The following is a 24439-nucleotide window of genomic DNA, read 5'->3' as shown; positions in this document are numbered from 1 at the left end:
TCGCCGGTTCTAATCCTGGCAGCTCCACTTCCCATCCAGCTCCCTGCTTGTGGTCTGGGAGAGCAGTCGAGGACGGCCCATTGCTTTGGGATCCTGCACCCATGTGGGAGACTCAGAGGAAGTTCCTGGCTCCTGGCTCCGGATCGGGCACAGCACTGGCCATTGCGCTCACTTGGGGAGTGAATCATCGGATGGAAGATCTTCCTCTCTATCTCTCCTCCTCTTTGTATATTTGACTTCGTAATAAAAATAAATAAATCTTTAGAAAATAAATAAATACAAAGTTCCTCTTATACTCTATATTGCTTTTATATGGAATTTCCATTTTTTGTTCTTGTTATAATGTATATCAGAGTAAATTCAGTCAAGTGCCCTGATATTATCACATACACAAACTATCACATATACATAGATACTATGCAAATGATGACCCTAAGATTTGTTCAAGATTCTTTATTTGACTATTTTAGAAAAAGGTAACCCTGATGTGACATTTTACTTATTTATTTATATTATTATTTTTACTGGAAAGGCAGATTTACAGACAGAAGATATAGAAAGATCTTCTCCGCTGGTTTACTCCCCAAGTGTCTGCAACGGTCAGAACTGAGCCAATCCGAAGCCAGGAGGCAGGAGCCTCCTCTGGACCTCCTACGTGAGTGTGGGGTCCCACGGCTTTGGGTTTTCCTCTACTACATGCTCTGAAATGTGAATGCTGCCAACAGGGTTAAGGCTGTCTGTGCGCTCGGAGCCATCCAAGTGAGCCCCAAAACCGGCCATATGCTAAGGTGACCTATTTGCTAACAGCACATATGAGAATTAGGCAAAGAAGTCAAGCAACAACACTTCAAGCTCACATTAAAACAATTACCCTGTGGAATTTCCCCCTTTCTGGAAAAGCAGATCTACAGAGAGGAGGAGATATAGAACGATCTTCTATCCGCTGGTTCACTCCCCAAGCAGCCTCAATTGCCAGAGTTAAGCTGATTCGAAGTCAGAAGCCAGGAGTTTCTTCCAGGTTTCCCACAAGGGTGCAGGGTCCCAAGGCTTGGGCCATCCTCAGCTGTTTTCCCAGGCTACAAGCAGGGAGCTGGATGGGAAGTGGGGCTGCCAGGGTTAGAATTGGCGCCCATTTGGAATACAGGCGCATGCAAGGAGAGGATGTTAGCCACTACGTTACCATGCTGGACCTGAATATCCCCATTTCTTAAATAGAAGTGTCTGTTTTAAGCATAGTTTTCTATTGTAATTTTCTTTCTTGGCAAACCCACTTCTCACCCTGAAGCCACAGCATGCACGCAGCAAAACAATGAAGCTGGAAGAGGGAGCAGTGGAAGACTTACTGGGTTCTGAGTTTCTAAACAGGAAGATTAAAAGGTTCTGAAGACAGATGGTACTGATGGCCTCTTAACAATGTGAACATATTTAACACCACTGAACCATACATATTAAATATGGTTAAAATGTAACTTTTAGGTTATGTATTCTTACAAAAAAGAAAAAGAGACACAGGCCAAAGCTGCTGTCACTCAGTGTCCCTGGCACTGATTACATGAGCTTAATTCACGTACCTTTCTATAAAATAGGGCTAAAGACCCGGTGCGCTTTGGCTTGCCCGTTCCCACGACAGGCACTTCCTGTGACTTTGTCAGATGGCTCTGTTTTGGGGAAGTACCAATCAACGACTGAGCAGTAAGTGAAGCAGGACTCTCAACTGTAGACTCCTGGGCTGTGTTCATGGAAATAGGTACCAGTGTGATCTCGCCCGCATCATTTGCAACACCTAAGTGGACAGGAACGCAGTCTCAGGAACTTGTTAAGCAACAAGTTGCATGCATTATGGGTGTCAACACACAAACAATCTGTGGACATACACACACATACCCATCTCCAAGTAGAAGATGCACACGACACAAAGGCTACAAAATACTAATTCTAGGTGGTGACTGTATTCTTGTTTTCTATTTCTTCCCTGAAACAAAAATACTTTTGGGGTATTTTGTGATTAGATTTTTCCATCCACTAATTTATTCCCTAAATGGCTGGGAATGGCCACAGAGGGGCCAAGGTGAAGCCTGGAATGTAGAACTCCATCCAGGTCCCCAATGCGGGTGACAGGGACCCAAGCACTTGAGCTGTTTCTGCTCTTTCCGAGGCAAACTGGCAGGGAGCTGCAGCAGAAGTATAGAGGCCAGACTTGAACTGGCATTCATACGAGATGCAAGCATTGCAGGTGAGAGCTTAACCTCCTGCAACCAAAGCCTGGTCCTATAATTACATTTATGTTTTAAAAAGTAAATTATTTTGTTTTGAGAAATCAAGAGAATTTTAAACAAAATAAAGTATTTATGAAGTGGGCATTGTGGGGCAATGGGTTAAAGTAGTGTGTGTGATATGCACATCCCATATTCAAAGGCTGGTGTGAAGGTGGCCTGTTCTGCTTCTGATCTAGCTTCCTGCTAATATCCGAGGGAAGAGGCCTGAACACTTGGGTCCCTGTTACCCAGGTACTTCTACAGGATGCTGTTTGGGCTGCTAGCATTAGCCTGGTCCAGTCCTGGACCAATAAATATTAAAATAAATAAATAAATGAAAACATGTTATTACACATCCATAAAATATCTTACATCAAGAACGATCCCTAATATAAACTACTAGCTGTGGACTACAAAGTATTCATGCAAGATATGACTGATGTGGTGAGATGTGTGTGTATCTCTAAAAGAGAGATGACAGGAGTGTGTAAAAAAAAAATCTCTGTATCTTCCACTCAGTTTTTGCTATGAACCTAACTGTTCTAATTTCTGAAATTTTTATCCAACGTCAAAAAAATGTGAAATAAATGCAAATGTTACCATGCAATGGAATTGTAACTCTGTGTCCTTTTGTGCCTGTTACTGTGGCTGTGGCCATTGTTAGAAGAGACTGCCCAGGGGAAATAGATATGTTTTCAGCAGTAATGCTTGAAGAGGGAGCAATTTTCAGTTTGGTTCCTTCTGTTATGATCTTGTCCATAATGATTTCTTTTGGCGAATCGTCTCCAAATAGTCTTCTCTTAGCACTCCCAGCAGCAGGAGAACTGTAGCGTTCATGAACAGAAATCGGAGACAATGGTTGCATATCTAATACAGAGAGAGAAAAACAAATTTGAGATAGTTAGACTGTATTCCAAACAATAAAAAATCAGCTTCACTCATTTATATGCTACATAATAGGGAACCAGCATCAAGAATTACGGCCTCTGTTCTCATAGAATATCAGGTAGGGATAAGGAATAAGTCATGTTGATGAAATAGGATAACTGTGACAGCTCATCTTTCTGGATACTTGAATGTCTGCCTATACTGAAAGAGCAAAGCATGAAACATAAAGCAGAAGCTGAAAGGCAGATGGTGATGTTGCATCAGCGTCTGTCTCCCAGTGTTCCCTGATAAACAGCAGCTGAGAAGGGAAGCCTGGGGTCTTTTGCTAGATACCTGCTGCAGCTGGAAATGACCTGCCTTGACCTTGCCTGTGCTGAGGGTACTTTTGATCTTTGGAAAATTCGGAATGGGAATCCATGCAATTAACAGTAAACTGCAAGAATGCCTGTGTTGGGGTAATTGCATCCCTTCTCATTCATCTTTTTAAAACACACACATATAAAACAAAAACTAACTCTGGCAGGAGTAGAACATGTAGTCTAGTTGTTAAGACACCCATATTTTGTCAGAATACCTGGGTTTAACCCCATGCTCGGGCCTCTGACTCAAGTTTCGTGCCAATAAAGACCTTGAAAGGCAGCACTTATAGTTCAAGTAATTGGGTTTCTTCCACCTACAATTTTGTTCCTGACTCTTTTTTTTTTTTTTTTTTTAAGATTTAGTTATTTTTCTTGGAAAGATAGATTTACCCAGAGAAGAGACAAAAAGAAAGATCTCCCATCTGCTGGCTCACTCCACAAATGGCCACAATGGCAGGATTTCAGCCAATCCAAATCAAGAGGCAGGGTATCAAGGCTTTGAGCCGTCATCGACTGCTTTCCTAGGCCACAAGCAGGGAGCTGCCTGGAAAGTGGAACAGATTGAAAAAACTCGAGCCAATATGGGATCTTGGCAGATGCAAAGTGAGGATTTAGAAACTGAACCATCGTGTCGGGCCTAGTATTAACTTGGTTAAAATAGCTTTCCAAGGGTCAGCACTATGGCATATGATAACAAGCCTCTACCTTTGGCACCAACATCCCATATGGATGTCAGTTAGTGTCCCAACTGCTCAAATTCCAATCCAACTTCCTGTTTGTACCCTGGGAAAGCAGTAGAGGATAGTTCAAGGCTTTGGGCTCCTGTACTCATGTGCGAGACCCAGAAAAAGCTCTTAGCTCTTGGTTTAATCTGTCCAGCTATGGCAATTGTGGCCATTTGGGGAATAAACAAGCAAATGGAATGTCTTCCTCTGTCTCTCCTCTGTAATTGCCTTTCAAATTAAAATATAAATCTTAAAAATGATTTTCCAGAGCCTGGTGTGGTATCTCAGTGGTTAAAGTCCTTGCCTTGCACATGCCAGGATCCCATACGGGCACTGGTTCTAATCACAGTGGTCTTCCTTCCCATCCAGCTCCCTGCTTGTGGCCTGCGAAACCAGTTCAGGATGGCCCAAAGTTTTGGGACCCTGCACCTGCATAGTAGACCTGGAAGAGGCTCCTGGCTCCTGGCTTCAGACTGGCGTGGTTCCTGTATATCTGCCTTTCCAATTAAAATAAATAAATCTTTTTTAAAAAATGGTTTTCTTTTTCTTTTTTTAAAAAAGATTTATTTATTTTATTACAAAGTCAGATATACACAGAGGAGGAGAGACAGAGAGGAAGATCTTCCGTCCGATGATTCACTCCCCAAGTGAGCCGCAACAGCCGGTGCTGTGCCGATCTGAAGCCAGGAGCCAGGAGCTTCTTTCCGGGTCTCCCACACAGGTGCAGGGTCCCAAGGCAATGGACCGTCCTAGACTGCTTTCTCAGGCCACAAGCAGGGAGATGGATGGGAAGTGGAGAAGCCGGGATTAGAACCGGCGCCCATATGGGATCCCGGGGCACGTTCAAGGCGAGGACTTTAGCCGCTAGGCTACGCCACCGGGCCCTAAAAAATGGTCTTCCATTGGTAATTAGGCAAGGTTGGATCCTTCTCCAAGTACCTGGGTCCTTGCCACCCACATGGGAGAACAAAATGGAGTTCTTGGCACCTGGCTTCAGCCCTGAGCAACCCTGGTTAATGTAGGAATCTGGGGAAATGAATTAGTGGATGGAAGGTCTCTGTTTTTCACTCTCATTTTGTAACTCTTTCAAATAAATTAAATCAATTTATTTTAGAAATGATTATATCAAAAATCTCAATGAAATTCTATTACTTTAAAACACTATATCACATATGATACAAGGATAGCAGTGCAAGCATTAAAATTCCTCAAATTCTGATGGTGAAATTTGGTTAAGATGCTATATGAGACGCTTGCTTCTCATACTGGAATACTGGATTTGAGTCACAGTTCTAACTCCAGCTTTCGGCTAATGTATACCCAGATGGCTCAAGTAGTTAGTTCCCTGCCACTCACATGAGAAAAGTGGATTCAGTTCTTTGCGTCCAGGTTCAGTCTGGCCCAGCCAGGGCTGTTACAAGCATTTGGGAAGTGAACCAGCACATGGGAGATCTATCTGCTTTTCTCTTTCAAGTAAGTACAAATGAAAAGCAATGCTAATAAGACTTGAAATTTTCTCTGAAAATTGGTTTTGCATTTTTAAGAAAGATTTATTTTTACATAAAAGGTAGATTTACAGAAAGAAGGAAAGAAATGAGAGAGTTTCCATCTGCTGGTTTACTCCCCAAATGGTCTCAATGGCCAAAGTTGAGCCAGGAGCCAGAGTTTCTTCTGGGTCTCCCACAACTTGAGTCATCCTTTATTGCTTTTTCAGGTCAGAAGCAGTGAGCTGTAGTGGAAATGGAGCAGCCAGGATATGAACCAGCAGACATGTGGGATGCCAGTGTTAGCAGGTAGATGATTACCATGTTATCTACAGTGCTGGCCCCCGTTTTTCATTTTACCAATGTTGAACGTACCCTTTCGAAGGCTCCCACTGTCAGTCCGAACTTCCTTGACTCTTGGATGAATTATAGGAGACACTGGCATCATGGGAAGATGTCCCTGAACATTTCCACAATTTCCTGTTTCAAAGTTGTTTGGGAATATAACCTGTAGAAAATAAAAATCTCTTTTTTCTAAAAGCCAGATAAACACACTGATTAAAACTCAGAAAAAAAGTTTGACATTTTTTGCTTTATTTCTTCTTCCTTCTTAACCACACACGCATACGACAAACTGTAAAAATGTTCAAGTATGGTTCTCTCTCTCTCTCTCTTTTTAAAGATTAATTTAATTATTTGGAAGGTAAAGATAGATAGGGGAGAAACAGAGAGCCTTCCTTTACTGGTTCACTCCCCAAAAGGCTGTAACATCCAGGACTGGGCCAGGGCCAAGAGGAAACCTGTAATTCCATGAGGTCTACCACGTTAGTGGCAGAGGATCAAATTTGGGTCATATTCTGCTGCATTCCCCAGTATGTTAGCAGATCAGAAATGGAGCTGCTGGGTCTTGAACCATCACTCATATGGGATGTTAGCATCACAGGTGGAGGCCAATGCTACTAATCCATACTGACTTTTTTTTTAAGACTTTATTTTTATTACAGTCACATATATACAGAGGAGGAGACAGAGAGGAAGATCCTCCATCCGATGATTCACTCCCCAACTGACGGCAACGACAGGAGCTGTGCCGATCCGAATCCGGGGGCCAGGAACCTCCTCCAGACCTCCCATGCGGGTGCAGGATCCCAAGGCTTTGGGCTGACCTCTACTGCATTCCCAAGCCACAGGCAGGGAGCTGGGTGGGAAGTGGAGCTGCCGGGATTAGAAACAGTGCCCACATGGGATCCTGGCACATTCTAGGCGAGGACTTTAGCCGCTAGGCCATCGTGCCCGGCCATACGGACATCTTTAACTGCTGTTATTAAAAAAAAAAAAAAAACTAAAGTAAGAGCTCATTTCAGTTAACCTTATAGCTTGCCTATGTTAGTGAGGACTGTAAGTAAACTTATATTCCACAAATATTTAAGATGCCCAATTAATCACAATTTGTTGCAAAAGACCAAAGAAGCACATACAAGAGGTTTCCAGAAACCATCTTGCTTTCAGTGTTTCCTGGTGTTGGATACTTCTTCCATTAGTTTTGGATTAGCAAAGGGAAAAAAACATTCCTTCTCTTATTTGGTAGAATGACTGTCAGAGAAAGACAGATAGAGGATGGGGGAAGAAAGAGAGAGAAAAAAGAAATAGGTATCATTCTTCCGCCTGCTGGTTTACTCCCCCAATGGCCCTAAGAGGTTACATGTTGATAAAGCCATTATGTTAAAAAAACCATGGGATTAACAGCTTTGTCCCAACTCACTTCTTCACAGGTGGGAACTCTGTTTGCAGAAGCTTTGAGAGCTTCCCACAGAGCAGAGCTTTGGCCCCATGCCAAACTCTCCAAGATCTGCTCTTCAATGCTATTCAGATGCTTCACCATGTCCCTTGAGAGCCCGTCCTCCGAGCGGATCACCACCTCGATAACCTGGGCAGGAGAAAAGGGAGAAGACAATGTAGTATCAAGCAATGGTTTCTGGTCTGAACTTTCATGGATGACTGGTTTAGGCCTTACTCTGCAATATGGAACCAATGTATGCCATCTTTAAACCATAATTCAGTGGCTTACTAAAATCTTTGAATTTATAAATGAATTTTGAAGGTCTTTAAAATACTTTCTCACACAAGCACTGTTATGTCACAGTGGATTAAGTGCTGTGTCCATACAGGAATGGTCTGGTTTGAGTCCTGGCCGTTTGGGAAGTGAACCAGTGGATGGAAAAACCTTTCTGTTTTTCCTTCTCTCTGCAAATCTGATCTGCCTTTCCAATAAAAACAGATAAGTCTTTAAAAAGAAAAATAATTTCCCTAATGGGAAAATATGAAAACACATAAGAAAAAATAATCATAATGAAATCTTCTCCCATGAAACCTGCAAATATTTTAATCACAGTCAGAAATTTAAACTTATGAACTTTTGGATGATCTAATTTTTCTATAGCTTTAAACACTTATTTAACTCAAAGGCAAGATAAAATGTGAATTTTTTTAAAATGTACTACTTATTTGAAAGAGTGAATGACAGAGTGAAAAAGAAACAGAGAAGTCCTCTATCTGCTGGTTCACTCCTTAAACTGCTGCAATGGCAAAGGCTGGGCACGGCCAAAGCCAGGAGCCTGGAACTCCATCCTGGTTTCCCACATAGATGGCTGGGACATAAGTGTTTGGGTGCTCTTCTGCAGCATTCCCTGACACATGAGCAGGCAGCTGGACTGGAAGCAGGAACTATGGGACTCAAAGTATCAGTCTGATAGGAGATGGTAAGACTGTGCGCAGAGGCTTAAACTACTGTGCCACGAGCCCAGCTCCTCTAGAACTCCAACTCAGACCTATTTAGGTGAGAAAACTAAACTATTCAAACCAATTTTTCTATTTCCAGTTCTCTGAAAGTACAACAGATGACTAAGTATTAATTAAAGTATGTCAATAAGCACAGAAGTAGTGATGGTCTTAAATTCAAACACTAGGTAGTATCAACTATTTATTTACTGTGATGAAGTAGTTCATTATCTGAGACCGTATATTTCATAAGAAAATGAAAACAATTCTAGCAAAAAAGAATTAACAGTCACACACACAGAGTTAGCTCAAATTTAGGGAAGAAAAATGCTATAATAGCTTCATTATTGTGACTATCAACAAATCCAATTTTAGGCTTTTTATCCTGAGTGTTTTTGTTCTTCATCACGCATCTACTTAATAAAATAATGGTTTTCATTCATACGTATGGAAAAATTGAAGGTAAGTACTTACTTCCAGGTCACATTTGCGAGTCAGAAGATGATGACAGTAAAAGATCAGAAACAATGAGACTGGCTTAATTTACTAATACTTTGGTTTCATCCTTTCTTCCTCAATGCAGCCCCAAAGGAACATCTATTCTAGGAACACCTCTGACAGTACTTCCTTCAGTGCCATGACGCAGTACACATTTGGCCTTGTAGTTAAGATGCCACTTGTTACGTTCACATCAGCTCTGCTCCTGCTAATGTGCTCTGGGAGCAGCAGGTGATGGCTCGGTAGTTCAGTCCCTGCCACTCACATGGGAAATTCAGAATGAATCCGTGGTTCCCAGCTTTGGGCCGACCAAGATCTGGCTATTGAGAACATCTGGGGAATGAACCAGTAGATGGCAAGTCTCTCATGTGAGTTAAATAAGTAAATAAATTTTAAAACAAAACGTAACACAGTTCTTATGCAAGGGACACCACAATAGAACTTCATGCTCACCTCACCTTGTAAAAGTAAAATGGTTGCAAATTGAGAACTTCGATAATCCAAGGAAACATACGAGGCGAGCTATAGGCAAACAGCACTATTTCCAAACAGCAAGCCATCAAGGAACGATGAAATATATCCTGCTCTAGAAGAACCTTGGGAAGAGAAACAGCATAGTTTAATATTTCCCAGTACTTTCAATCACTGCCATTCAAAAAGAAAACTACAAAAACGATATAAAATATCTGACACCAGATTACCAGAGGTAAAAATCAAGAGTTCTCAGAATGGGAGTTTCCTCATAGTGATAAATCTTTTCCAGTGACATGCCTTGAATTTAAATGAGGCATACATAACAATCTGCTTGGAACTCCAAACAAATAATAAAATACTCAAGATTGATATCCAGAGACAAAGCAATTGGATTGGTTCTTTTTTTCTAAGATTTATTTATTTTTATTGGGAAGTCAGATTTACAGAGAAGGAGAGACAGAGAAAGATCTCCCGTCTGCTGATTCAAGTGGTCCCAGTGGCTGGAGCTGAGTCGATCCAAAGCCAGGAGCCAGGAGATTCTTTGCGTTTCCCATGTGGGTACAGGGTCCCAAGGCTTTAGGCCATTCTGTACTTCTTCCCCAGGCCACAAGCAGAAGCTGAAGTGGGAAGTGAAGTAGCTGGGATATAAACTGGCACCCATATGGGATCCAGAAATGCAGGGTGAGGAATCTAGCCACTATAGTACTGGGTCTGGATTTTCTTTATTCTTAAATGACAGTTAATTGTTTTATCAACATAGGATCTTACTGATTAAAAAATGAATGAAAAGCAGTATGTTATAGTTAGGACAAATAAGTTCAGGGAAAAATATTTCTCTGAGAAGATAAAGCCCTTTACACTATTTATTTTTATTTATTTATTTTTAAAAAGATTTATTCATTTTATTACAGCCAGATATACACAGAGGAGGAGAGACAGAGAGGAAGATCTTCTGTCCCATGATTCACTCCCCAAGTGAGCCGCAACGGCCGGTGCTTGCCGATCCGAAGCCGGGAACCAGGAACCTCTTCCGGGTCTCCCACACAGGTGCAGTGTCCCAATGCATTGGGCCGTCCTCAACTGCTCTCCCAGGTCACAAGCAGGGAGCTGGATGAAAAGTAGAGCTGCCAGGATTAGAACTGGCGCCCATATGGGATCCCGGGGCTTTCAAGGCAAGGACTTTAGCCGCTAGGCCATGCCGCCGGGCCCCCTTTACACTATTTAATATCTAATTTTAACATTCAATATTTAACATTTCACATCTAATATGTTTTGGGGACAGCATTATGGCTAGGTGAGCAAAACCATGCTTGTGATGCCAACATCCATATAGGATGGTACTGGAACTGGGTAGGTACAGGGTACTGGTATTAGCATGGTACAAGGTACAAGTTTGTGTCCCAGCTGCTCCACTTCCAATCCAGCTCTCTATTTTTGGACTAGGGAGGAGACCTGATAGAAAAGCTTGAGGGATTCCTTTGCCAGGACGCAAAGAACCAAGGTTTGGAGCAGCCCAGAATATGCCAGGTTAAGGTAACTGCCAGCATGCATGGGGATCAGGCGAGGCTGGGCCAATTCTAATACCCACTGGCAGATGTGAGAACAAGGATGGGGTGCAGCACTGGCCAGATTGGGCCACAACACCAGCCAGTTCACATTAGGGCTTGGACTGGGGGCAGTTGGGGCTGGGCTAGGCTGCAGCACCCACCAGCGTTAGCTGGAACTGGGGGTGGGCCAGGTTGGGCCAGGGTGCAGCACCCACCAGCAAATGCTGAGGTAAAGCAGGCCATACCAGACTGGGCCTAGCTAGACAGGTAATAGATTCTGCTGGCACAAATATGAATTGGACAGTGGGGTCAGCTGGGTTGAGCTAGGCTTCAACACCCATTGACATGTACAAGAGCTGAATGTGATGTGGGACAGACTGGACCAGTCTCCTGCACATACTATAAGCCCCAGATGTGCCAAATTCAATCAAAGTCAGTGAAAATGTGATCTTGACCAAGGCTGTCATAAACTGTTGACCCCACAAGGCCCTATATGGCTCCTGAGCCTCTCAAATACCATTTCCAGGCTAGGACTTCTTGACCTTCCCAGTAGCTGGGAAAGTGGATTTACTTACTGACATGTCCATTCCATGAAGTCTTCGTGTTTCCTGAATCATTATGGTTTCTAATATTTTATAATATAAAATTTCTGCCAGCTTAAGCCTGTTTATAGCAAAGTCTGTAGGGGAAATCAAGGGAAAACATACGCTAATGAAATCAAGTTGTTAAGAGTTGAAGAACAAAATTTATTTTATAAACTTAGAGCTGATACATTAAGAATTAACCGGAAAGGGAAAATATTGAATTCCTACTTTTTGGAGGACAATGTTATGCCAGCTTAATTCTCTCTTCTTACCTATGTGAGATCCTGGCTGTTCATCTGTTGACTGGGTATAGTGTTGGCAGAAAGTCTCTCCTATGCCTTTTACTGTTTTTGTAATGTTTTCCATAGGATTACGCATACAAGATCTACAAGAAACAACGACAAACCCTAATTACTAGAAAAAAAGATAATTAAAAACATTTCTCTTTAAGAATTAGCTTGGTTGGTGCTGACATTGTGCCATAATGGATAAAGCAACCACCTGTAACGCTGGCATCCCATATGGTGCTGGTTCATGTCTTTGCTGCTTTCCTTCCAATTCAGCTATCTAATATCCAAGGAAAGCAGCAGAGGACAGCCTAAGTATTTGGGCCCCTACCAACCATGTGAAGCTTCTGGCTTTGGCTTAGCCCAGCCCTGCCTGTTACAGTCATCTTGGGAGTGTACCAGAAGATCTCTCCCATTCTCATCGTAACTCTGCCTTTCAAACAAATAAAAAGCAGCAGAGAAGTGGCCCCAGCCATCCACATGGGAGCTTCTGACCTGGCCTTGCTTTGGCTGTGGTGGCCAACTGGGAGTGAACCAGTACGAAGAAGACATGTGTTTCTCTTTCTGTCTTTACCTCTTGTTCTGTAATTCTTTCAAAATAAGTATTTCAGAAAAAAAAGAACATTTATATGCAATATTTTTTCCCCTTCCAGTATTTTCCCTTCTATCTGGCTTTAAGTCATTATATACTATGGTTGAAATCATAAAGTAAAACTTGCCAGTAGTATATCCACTATCTCAAGAATGTGGAATACAATGCCAACAGCACAGAATAATAATCTAATCTTAAAAGGACAACTACATAAATAACAATATTGAACTTACACAAAAATATTTGTGAGTTGTTCACTTGGTGCGTTCTTGAGTCCAGCTACAATGTTCTGCAAGCGGCTCACGCTTTGGGTCGCAGAAGCAACAGGAGTAATGACAGGTTCTTTTTCTCGTAAGTACCGTCGTCCTGTCAGTGGAGTAGAAGGTGCAAATGATCTGTTCTGTGAGAAAAGAAAACTCTGTAAGATTAAAGTCACCTACCCATCATTATGTGTGTAATTCATTACACAGACAAAACGATTCCTACTTACGGGTAGGTTACTTTCTAACCCTCTGCTCACTATCTACCAAAAAAAAAATTTTTTTTAAGATTTATTTATTTTTATTGGAAAGACAGATACACAGAGAGGAGGAAAGACAGTGGGGAAGATACTCCATCCTATGATTCACTCCCAAAGTGATTGCAACAGCCGGAGCCGAGTCAATCCGAAGCCAGGAGCCAGGAGCCTTTTCCAGGTCTCCTGTGCAGGTGCAGGAGCCAAAGGCTTTGAGTCATCCTCGACTGCTTTCCCAGGTCACAAGCAGGGAGCTGGATGGGAAGCAGGGTTGCCGGGATTAGAACCTGCGTCTATGTGGGATCCTGGCTCGTGCAAGGTGAGGACTTCAGCCACTAGACTACTGCACCAGGCCCTATCTACCAAAATGTTAATAATATTATGTTATATTTGAGTTATACTTTTCCCAAGCACTTTCTATCTATATTCTCACAATGAGTTCATACTTTGACTTTATGAGAAAAAGGCCCACAGAAAACCTATTGAAGCTGACGAAACTGTTTTTCTACCTTTCAGACTGATGAGCTTTTCATGAGAATTTGTCCTCCAACCCACTTAACACATAAATACAAACTGAAGTCTTGAATCATTGACCATCAAGCCTAAAGTTCAATGACCACATTTGGAGAAGTACAATTAGTTGACGTTACAGCAAGAATACCAGACTGAATTATAAAGCAACATGACAGATTATCTTGAAGCAAAGAAACAGTAAGATAAGCATAAATTCAACCTTTTACAAGCAGATAATCTGAAAAATGCAGGCCTGTTGGGAAGAATGTGCCCAAACTGTCATTAATAGTAAGAAAAATATAAAAAGACCGAATGTCATTGTTTAAAAAAATTACCTTTTGAGGCTTGCATGGAAAATATGAATTAGTAGAAGAAACTCAAGATTTAACTTGAAAGATGCTTCTGCTGTTAGTAGAATCACACATAGAGAGAAAAAGATCATTCAAGACTGAGTCGAGGCTAGGCTATATTACTTTTTCAAAGTGTTGCTGAAGATGACACTCCACATTAGCCTGCGTGCTCGGTTTCCCTAATGGGGTGTCACCAGGAAACTTCCGAGGCGTTCCAATTTCTTCATCTGCATCTGCTCCCAGAAAGATCCTCTCATCAAAATCACCAACAGTTAGAACATACTCTTCATATTCTTTGTTAATGGCTTTGCTGCAAGAAGAATTATTTTAAGAAGTCAGAATAGAACTTGGGAAACAGAACAGTTTGGGAAAGCTGTGACTCCTAGGGTTCATTACTTCCGCCCATCTAACAGTGTCAGAGGTGCTGATCTAATGGACACTCTTCACATTCAAGAAATCATTTTGAAAATCAGGAAAAAAGAACACAGAACTCATCTTACAAAGAGGTTAAAATGTACTGAAGGAAAGAAAACAGTATCTGATCACTAAAGAAACAAATGCTGGGTTTGAAATACGAATATTCTGAATCTGTTAATATTTGACTGATGGAAAAATGTAAAACCAGATTCAGAAGGCAAATTGGGTCCATTTATGAGTTTCTCAGGAGAACAGCTATCTTTTCTTAAAGATTTATTTATTTTTATTGGAAAGATACACAGAAAAGAGGAGAGACAGAGAGGAAGATCTTCCATCCGATGAGTCACTCTCCAAGCGGCCACAACAGCTACAGCTGAGTTGATCCGAAGCCAGGAGACTGGCGTCTCTTCCAGGTCTCCCACATGGGTGTAAGGTCCCAAGGCTTTGGGCCATCCTGGAATGCTTTCCTAGGACATAGGCAGGGAGCAGGATGGGAAGTGGGGCTGCCAGGATTAGAACCGATGCCCGTATGAGATCCCGGAGCTTGTGAGGCAAGGACTTTAGCCACTAGACTACTGCGCTGGGCCTGAGAACAGCTGTTTTAAATACAGTTTCTGAGATGTTCAACCAACAAATTTAGTGACAACACTCAGTCACTAAAGATGGACAGGGCCAACTTCAGCACAGCAGATTAAATTGCAATGGCAACAATGTCATCTCACATTGGAGTGATTTCAAGTCCCTGTATCCCATCCAGCTGCTTCCAGGGCACTTGGGCCACTGCCACCCAAGCTCTGTCCTGGCCCAGCCGTCTGTGCAGCCATCTGGAGGGTGAACCAGTGGACAGAAGATTTCTGTCTCCATCTTTTATACTCTGCCTTTCAGATAGATAAATAGATCAATCAATTATTTTAAAGCAAAGGCACTTGATTTAAAGCAGTTACTTGATACTTCATTGGCCAAATCCCAAGAAATCATTAATTTCTAGATACTGTTAGCATTGCATATTTACCTATTATCACTAAAACTGCAAAGGTCCAGTAGACATTCTCCCTTTAAAATCTGAGAATTAAAAAAAACATTTTGGGACATTAAACAATGCAATTTAAGACACACACAAACATGAAATTGAAAGTTTCACATTGTTAACTGCTGTAATACATGCAAAAAACAGAATTGCTAAATATTTCCTTCAGACTAGCAAGATTTATTTAGCATGCAGATAAAATATTTTTAAAATACTTAAAGTAAAATTTGAAAATGCTTTGAGGTCAGTCTATGTCAATAGCTTCTACATTTCAGTAACAGGAAAAAATCACAGTGGAGAATCTGTTTAACATGTAGATTGTGGAACCTCCAGACCTGTACTGAGGCAGCATTTTTTAACAAATTCCCCACATGATACTTTGAAAGCTGCTCATCATTAAACATTACTCTATGCAAAGACTTTTACTTAATGATTGTAAGTATTGGGTAAGCCAAAAATTCAAAAGCCATATGAGTTTAAGTTAGAGAGGGAAACCCCACAAAACAAGTCAATTCAAACATGTAGAAATAGATGACTCAAATTATCAAGAAAAAAAAAAATCCAGGGGTTGTCGATGAGGTATAACATCCAATAGGGAGGAGTTCATGTCCTAGCTGCTTCACTTTCGATCCAGCTCTCTGCTGAGAAAAACAGCAGAAGATAGCCTGAATGCTTAGGATGCTGCAACCTTTGTGGAGACCCAGATGAAAAGTTTGGCCTCTGGCTTTGGCCTGGCACAGTCTAAGTCATCTGGGGAGTGAACCAGCAAATGGATAATTTCTCTCTCCGTCCCTGTCATCCCTGATGTTCAAAAAAGTAAATCAATCTTTAAAAAACAAAAACAAACAAAAAACCCAGAATGCATACAAGTAGCCTGCAAGTAACTTTCTGCTGTTTTACGCCAAAGTAAACCTACATTTATATATATGGTGCTACTTTTAGTAAACAGCTGTTATGCAAGTAACAGCAACAATCAGCTTACTCTGACATAGTTCTTCACCATTCTTTATCAGCACCAGCCGCAGCCGCCTCCAATAGACACTGCTTTTACAGCAAATACAGCTGTTCTCCCATAGCTCAGGGCCTCGTATCACACAAGTTTTACAAGGCAATAATTCCGAGTCACAGCAGAGATGGAAAACTGAGACTCTGCTCTCTGAGCTTCACTGTGTTGAGAACTTATCTACATGTCATCTATTCTGGCTGAGGCTCTTGCTAACTCCCACACATCTGTCACTTACATCTTAATACAGTACCTTCCTATCAAAGAGCTTTGAAATATACGGCTTGAAGTAGTGCTCCTTTATGCCTTTTGCTTCCACCAGAAGCCCATCGTGCAGGTCACACAGGGCAGCGATGATGCAGGGGGGCTCCTTGGGGGCCTCAAAGTCAGCGGCATGGAACTCAGACGGCAAACCTAACTTGACAGGGCAGGAGGAGAAACAGAGAGCAGAGAGAATATGGTCAGCTTGAAAGGCTTTTCCCAAACACTGATAAAAAGTTTTAAAAAATAAATAAGGATTTTACCTTTAAAGGATGGATTTAGCAAGTCCCGTCTGTTTGGGCACATAATGGCATTGGCAAAAATCAAATCCAGGCAGCACAGAAGCAAATGGTAAGAGTTTACCAAATCATCACCAATCATACGAAAATTACCTTTACAAGAAAAAAGAAGACAAAAACTAGAAATCTCTCATGTTAAATTGCACAAAGTTACCACAGCAAAAATGTAAAAGTGCCCAAAGTGTCATCTTACCCTTGGTGTAAACAAAGAGTGTCCAACAGAAATTAAAGAGATCTTTAACACTACAAGGGATCCTCCTGGAAAGGAAAAGAAGTATTCTTAGTTGGATTAACTTGTGACGTATTACGTAAATTGAAAAGGTATATATATATATATATATATGTATGTATTAAATCATAAATTCAAATTACAGATGAAATTCTATTCCAAGCAAGAACTTTTGGCTAATAAAATAACTAACTTTCCAAATGTGTATAAAAAAGCCAGAATCTAGGAAAACAAGTCAAAGGATGAATCTAATATTTCAGTTATGTAAATGGATTTTAAAAGAAATATGTTTCTGTGGATAGATATTTCTGGTAAAAAGCAGACTTTTTTTTTGTATATTAATCTTTTATTAGGTATATAGTTTAAAAATAATTCACACTGTTTTGTGCTTTGCTTCTTTGTTGAACATATCTCTTGCTGTACAGAAGGGTGTTTTTGTTGGTTGGTTGGTTGGTTTGTTGTTGTTGTTTTTTGTTTTTTATCTCGGCAGAATACCGTTTGTCTGTTCTTGCTTTTATTGTCTGGGCTTCTACAGTCTTTTCCATGAAGTCTTCCTATGTCAATGTTTCATAGCACTTCCACTGTGTTTTCTTTTAGTAAATTGGATGTTTTCAGATCTTAGGTTTATATTCATTATCCATTTCAAGTTGATTTTTGTAGAAGAGAAGTTATAGGGGTCTTGTTTCATTTTTTTTATACATGGAGATCCAACTTTCCCTATACCATTTGTTGAACAAACCATCCCTGGTTCAAGGAATCAGTCTAGCTTTCTTGTTAAAGATCAGTTGTTTGTGGATGGCAAATTAATTTCTGGAATTTCTCATATGTCCAGTGGTCCATGTGTATAACTTTTTGTCCCAGTATCAGGATGTTTGAGTTAAAACTGCTATGTAAAATGTCTTGAAATCTGGTGTTATGGTACTTATGGATGTATTTTTTTTTTATTTTAAATTCATTAATTACATTGCATTATGTGACACAGTTTCATAGATACTTGGATTCTCCCCACCCCTCCCCAAACCCTCCCACCATGGTGGATTCCTCCACCTTGTTACATAACCACAGTTCAAGTTCAATTGAGATTCCCCCATTGCAAGCATATACTAAACATAGAGTCCAGCACCTTATTGTCTAGTCAAGTTCAACGGCTTCTTAGGTATACCCTCTCTGGTCTGACGACAGAGCCAAAAAAACAGACTTTTCACAAAGTAAACTTTCGTGATAGCTTTGCATCCTAACCTTGCTGTTAATTACACAAGAATTAAGTTCTTACCTCTGTTTCCTGCTTCGTGGTAACTTCGGTGGCTCTTCAGTTGGATTTTGAAAAATATCTAAAAAAATTGGCTCAAATTTTTTGAAAATGACTGTAGACACTTCAAAATTTCTCTCTAGCCTTCCTATACGTTCACGGAATTCTTGTGGCAGATTTAACATGTCGATCCATTTCTTCATTTTACTAAAAAACTGTATTAAACTTTAAAAAAAATTATTTTTTATTAGTCCACAAATACATACATGTTAGGCAACCATCACTACCTTTCATCTCCAGAACTTGCTCCATTACTGAAATTTTATTATGAACATATACAGTGGTATAAATTATTAAACAGATATGCTTTTCTGTTCAGCTGACTCTCAACAGCCCATTTCTATAAATATGTAAAATGTATATGACCAGTGATGAGAGATACTGACTGAAAAAAATCAAGACTGTGGCCAGTGTTGTGGGACAGTACAATAAGCTGCTGCCAACAATGCTGGAATCTCACATGGGCTCTGGTTTAAGTTTCAGCTACTCTACTTATGATCCAGCAAACTGCTAATGCACTTGTGAAAGCAGTGGGTGACAACCACGTTCTAAGTTAACATGAACTGAAATCTACACACCATTCCTGAACAGGGCACAAAAGTTTGCTTCCATTCTAACCTGGACACTTGTTAATGCCAAGAGATAATGACCCCAAATAGTTTAAACTCAACCAAAATACCCAGACACAGAACATTTGCAACAACCCAAATCTCCATCATTTCTTTTATTTCCTATTCAGGCAAAAAGTCCCATATCGTTGCTAGCAGAGCAACTAAAAGTTACAGCAACGAGCCATGGAACACTAAGTAGTTGCAAGGAAAAAAACATTAATATGTCTATATATTAGTATTGAATTATATAGCAGAGAAATAAAACATCTTGCTGAGAGGATGAAAAACAATGACACTGTGTAGCACTGTGGTAAAAAGGCTAAGTACTCCACTAGACAGTGGCACCTATATTGGAGGGCTGGTTTAAGTCAGCTTCCTGAATTGGAAGGAAGAAGACAACGGTCCGAGATTCTGGATGCCCACCACCCACAATGGAGACTCAGATGGAGTTTCATATTCCTGGCTTTGGCCTGGTCTAGTCCTGGCTATTCTGAGTAGGTAAAGCAGATGCCTGGGATGGCAGCATCCCATACAGGTGCTGGTTCAAATCCAGTTCAATTCCCTGCTAATGCACCTGGGAAGGAAACAGAAGATGCCCCCCAAGTTTGATTCCTTGTACCCACAGGGAGACTCAGATGAAGCTATTGGCTTTGGCCTGGCTCAGTCCCAGCTGTTGTTGACATCTGGAGAATAAACCAGCAGAAGAAAGATCTGTTTCTCTGCCTATCCAAGTAAACAAAATAAATCTTTTTCTAAAAAAGAGAGAAATTAAATTCTAAAATTAAATTTAGGGCTTTTAAAACAATATCTAAAAATGAAAAGTGTTTTACCTTAATTTAGCTGAACGTAATATTCTGGTAAGTGAAACACAGTTTCCTTCCATGACACCTTTCCCAACAGTAGGAATAATGCTTTTGCGGCATGCAACATATAACGAACATGCCAACCAGTGCATAACTTCTCCCTGGCAGGCAAAAAGAGAACAAAATGAACATATTATGTTAAAATGTTTAAATTCTAGAGCCAGAAGAAATCCTCAAATTATCTGAATTAACTTCCCTCCTATAGATAAAGGACTAGAGAAATAAAACTATTTGCCCAAGGTCATAAAGTTAAGTTAGCAGCAGTAATGGTTATAAAACCCCTTTTACTCCTGTGTTTTTATAACTTAACATGCTCAATTATTTTTTTTTAAGATTTATTTATTTTATCACAGTCAGATATACAGAGAGGAGGAGAGACAGAGAGGAAGATCTTCCGTCTGATGATTCACTCCCCAAATGAGCCGCAACGGCCGGTGCTGTGCCGATCCGAAGCCAGGAACCAGGAACCTCTTCCGGGTCTCCCACACACGGGTGCAGGGTCCCAAAGCATTGGGCCGTCCTCGACTGCTTTCCCAGGCCACAAGCAGGGAGCTGGATGGGTAGTGGAGCTGCCAGGACAAGAACCAGCGCCCATATGGGATCCCGGGGCTTTCAAGGCGAGGACTTTAGCTGCTAGGCCACGCCACCGGGCCCCAACATGCTCAGTTATATTAATGTAAAAGTAGGTCTCTTTCCTACACACCAAATCTAGCATTACTGAGAGTTCTTTCAGAACTCAAGGCGAGTGAGGTAGCAGTTAAGACACAATGTGGTAATGTGGGATGCTGTCCTTCCACGCTGGAGCACCCAGAGTCCTGCTCCATTTGCTTCCAGCTTAATGTGCACCAAGGAGGCAGCAGGTGATGGCTAGAGTTGTGGAGTTCTTGCCACTCACATGGGAAATCCAGTCTGAGTGCCTGCCTTCCCACTTCGGTCTGGACCAGACCCAGACATTGTGGGCAGACCCAGACACCTGGGCAGAACCAGCAAGGGGAAGGTTCTCTTTCTCAATAACTCTCTCTGCCTTCCAATTAAATAAAACAAATTTAAAAAAAATTATTCCCATTAAATTTCTTGACTTAAAAACAATCTTCTGTTCTTTACCATTTTAGTTTGTTTTCTTTTTAACCAGTGTGGCACAAAAAACAGAACAGAGCAGAAAACTAGCAAGGGAGTTCCACAAAACAATTAATACCTATCTCATGAAATAGAAATATATATTGCATGTTATTTTTCTGAGGTAAAATTTTGGGAAATCCCTCAATCCCAATATTGGTATCTTTAAAAGAAACCTTTCAGATCAACATAAATAAATCTCTAAGAAAAAGAATTAACCTTTCTATAAACAAAACAAGCCTTGGGGTGGTGTGGCATGGGATGACACAGGTTGTTTAGCCACACATCCCTGCTTGGGACACCCACACCCTACATTGGAGTATCTCATTCCAAGTCCCAGATATTCCATGCTTCAGAACCAGTTTCCTGTTAACATAGCTGAGAAGCAGCAGAACGTGATGAGCTAAGCATCCCCACCACACTTGTGGGAGACCCAGATGGACGTCCTGGCTCTTAGACTCACCCTGGCCCAGCTGTGGCTATTGCAACCATTTGGAGTGAACCAGTGGACAGAAGATGTATTTCTCATCACTCTTCTAAATAAAAAATAAAATAACACAAATAAAATAAAAATAAAAAAGACCTGGGTGGAAAATGGAGGAAAAGAAGCCATTGAATGAAATAAACAAAATCTCAATGCACACATCTGTGTTCTCTATAGATTTACAAGATTTCAATCAACTCTGCCTAACTAGATATTTAGTTTTTCACTGTTGGAGTGGGTAGTGAGGGAAAAGGCAGAAGGGAAAGGCATGGAAAAAGCGTTCACTAGGAACAAGCATGTCATATTCAAGAATCTGCAACAGGTACGTGGTTGAGTGTACTGACCTTAGTTTGCACTTAACAAACTGGGATAGCAAAGGTGCTTTTTCATGCTCTCAAAAATCAATTTGTGCTCAGCTGAGAGGTCATTAATTCCTAATCTCCCTTGCGTCTTCATCTTCCCTCAGCTTTCCAATCATTCCACCCTTTATCCAGCCTCTCCAGTCCTTTACCTGGGACACATGCATCTCTCCAGCAGTTTCTCCTACACAGACATGCATAGTCAACTTCAAACTTAAACTTTGTGTCTTTCAACTCAGAAATTAATTATTTCACAGGATGGTAAGTGAAGCGCTTTGTAAATCCAGCCCTCTACGTTCATGAAAGCCCTTGAAGCAATACAGACATGCTGAAATACAGCTATGTCCCTGGCTATCTGTACGGAACCGGTTCCAGGACCCTCCAGAAGATACCAAAACCCAAGTATGCTCTAGGCCCTTCTTCTAGGGGGAAGAATATATAAATTTTATTTTATTATATGTTAATATATTTATTTTAAATATATATTATATATTTTTTATTATATAAAGGCAGAGAGATTTTCCTTCCACTGATCCATTCCCCACAGGTCCACACCAACTAGGGCTGGACCAGGCTGAAGTGAAGAGCCCAGAACTCTCTCTGGGCTCTTGATTAAATGGCAGGGACCCAAGGACTTGAGCCACCACCTCCTACCACCTAGGATGTCAATAAGTAAGAAACTGGAACAAGAAAAACAGTCAGGGACTGAAATCCTGAAACACCAATATCAGATGTGAATTTCCCAAGAGGTGTTTTAACTGCTGTTATCAACCATCCAATCCTCAAAGAGTCTTTTATAAACCAGTGTAGCATTTGCATATAATCTGTGCATATTCACGTGTTTGCCTTAAATTATCCCTACTTATCCTACACATTTTAAATATTATGAACATTGTTCTGCTGTATTATATTTAAGGAGTGACAACTGTACTGCATATATTTTTTACCCCCAGAGTAGTTTTTCTCCCAGAATAGTTTCAATCTGCAATGTGGCACTGCCAGAGACAACCAGTGGGACATTTCATCCCAAATCATTCTCTTCACGAGGCTGATGCTTGAGTGGGTTTTCTACATCATAGTAACCTTCTAGGTAAGACAATCCTAGCCCTGCTATGACCTGTCGTGCAGGTGCAACGGCAGCTGTCATGCTTACAGGGCTGTAGCGAAGCTCAAAGGCCAGACGACTGGAAGGATCTGAAGCTCGATTTTGACAGTGGTGAGAATCATACATTCGGAATTAAGAGCTGCCAGAGGAGCCTGGCGCGCAGATAAGCTCTGGATGCGCGTTGGTTTTGCCCAAAACACCACACACGCGTGTGGGTGGTGTGCTCGGAGCGGGCAAGCCACACGTCCACCCACCCGGGGAGGCAGAAGTGGGACAGGCTCCAGGGCTCGGCCTCCCTCGCTAAACCTGGGACCTAGGGCAACGAGCGCTGAGTTCTCGGGGCTGGGGTGGGGCTTTGGTTCCTCTTGTGGGACGGGTTCCAAGCCGGACTCCATTTGTTTCTATCGACTTAAGGGCAGTGCCAGCAAGCATGTGGCACTGGACGGAGCGGCGGTACTTCTCATCTTGCTGCCCGTCGTCCGGGGACCCCTGTGTGACGCGGGAGCTTGGACAAGCCGCTCGTCTTTCAGGGCTTCCGTTTCCCGCCACACACAACATACACAATATGGGTGGGCCAGCTGACCTGCACCCACCCGTCCGGCTCTGCACTCCTCGGAGCCCGCCCAGGGCAGAGCCCCTAGCCCGGTGGCAAGTAAAGGCTCCCAGCGCCCCATAGGCTGGGGTAGGGGCGGGGCGGGGGTGGGGTCCGGGGAGGGTCGTCCGGCCGCCCCCACCTGCCGCCCCTCACCTCTAGGCTGTAGTTGCCTCTGATGGTGATGAAGTCGTCCAGGGCTTCGGCGGCGCTCCCCTCGTCCAGGTTCAGCTCCTGGCACAGGGCCTGCAGCGCCTGGCCGGCCGCGACAAGCACCGCCGCCCCCTCCTCGGCGTCGGACTCGTTCTCGAACATCCCCTTAGACTCCGCGGGCGGTGCGCCACAGCCCCCCCGGTGCCTTCCTCCCTCCCTTGTACTCTACCCAGAACACCCCGCGCCAAGCGCGCGAAAATCTTGGCGAATGAACACCGTCTCCTCGGCTCGTCTGCTTCCGCGCTTACTCCTCAAAAAAAAAAAAAAAGTGCGTTTCTTCTCTGCAGCTCTCAGCTGTCCCTCTGCGGGTGTATATGATAAGAAGACGGATCTCGGGCGTCGTGTCAACGCCCCACCTGGGCTCTCGGCGGGCTCGTGGCCCAGCCGGAGGGACCCGTGAGGGGCGGAGGGATCCTCCGGCCGCGCCCGGGTTGTTCGCCGAGTTTGTAGGCGTCCTCCTGCCTGGAAGCCCGCGGTGCCGCCCTGGTGCCAGTGGCCCTGTGATTTGGGCAGGGCTGGCCCGTGAGTGGCGTTAGAACCCAATAGGCCACCTCAGTGGCCAGACAGAAAACCCGTCAGGTCACGGGGCCTGAAGCTCTAGGCCCTGTGAAACCGGGAACAGGGAATTAATGCAAAGATTGTGTGAGGGTTGTGCATTCCTGGGGAAGCGCCGCACCTGACCATTCCAGACTGCTGTCAACTT

General features: G+C 42.3%; 1 protein-coding gene across 2 annotated transcripts in view; it reads right to left on the bottom strand.

Annotated features, from left to right (window-relative positions):
- The window catches only part of RBL1 (RB transcriptional corepressor like 1), a 38104-nt gene extending 14173 nt beyond the window's left edge, over positions 1–23931 (bottom strand). The window contains exons 1-16 of one of the 2 annotated variants that reach the window (XM_004585792.4): positions 23680–23931; positions 19835–19968; positions 18358–18558; positions 17049–17113; positions 16820–16948; positions 16549–16709; positions 15278–15327; positions 13972–14158; positions 12705–12871; positions 11865–11977; positions 11584–11687; positions 9446–9583; positions 7474–7638; positions 6087–6219; positions 2856–3122; positions 1572–1783 (exon numbers count right to left, since the gene is read on the bottom strand). In XM_004585792.4, coding sequence (XP_004585849.2) covers positions 1572–1783; positions 2856–3122; positions 6087–6219; positions 7474–7638; positions 9446–9583; positions 11584–11687; positions 11865–11977; positions 12705–12871; positions 13972–14158; positions 15278–15327; positions 16549–16709; positions 16820–16948; positions 17049–17113; positions 18358–18558; positions 19835–19968; positions 23680–23838 — 2385 coding nt within the window. In that variant the 5' untranslated portion in view covers positions 23839–23931. Of the gene's footprint in view, positions 1–1571; positions 1784–2855; positions 3123–6086; positions 6220–7473; positions 7639–9445; positions 9584–11583; positions 11688–11864; positions 11978–12704; positions 12872–13833; positions 13946–13971; positions 14159–15277; positions 15328–16548; positions 16710–16819; positions 16949–17048; positions 17114–18357; positions 18559–19834; positions 19969–23679 lie in introns of those variants that run through there. The other variant, XM_058679542.1, reaches the window with a different exon arrangement.
- Positions 23932–24439: the final 508 nt, after the last annotated feature.

Source organism: Ochotona princeps, chromosome 22 (assembly GCF_030435755.1).
Source record: "Ochotona princeps isolate mOchPri1 chromosome 22, mOchPri1.hap1, whole genome shotgun sequence".
Lineage (NCBI taxonomy): Eukaryota > Metazoa > Chordata > Mammalia > Lagomorpha > Ochotonidae > Ochotona > Ochotona princeps.
Note: the sequence above shows the minus strand (reverse complement) of the source record. Positions and strands in the feature narration are given on the sequence as shown.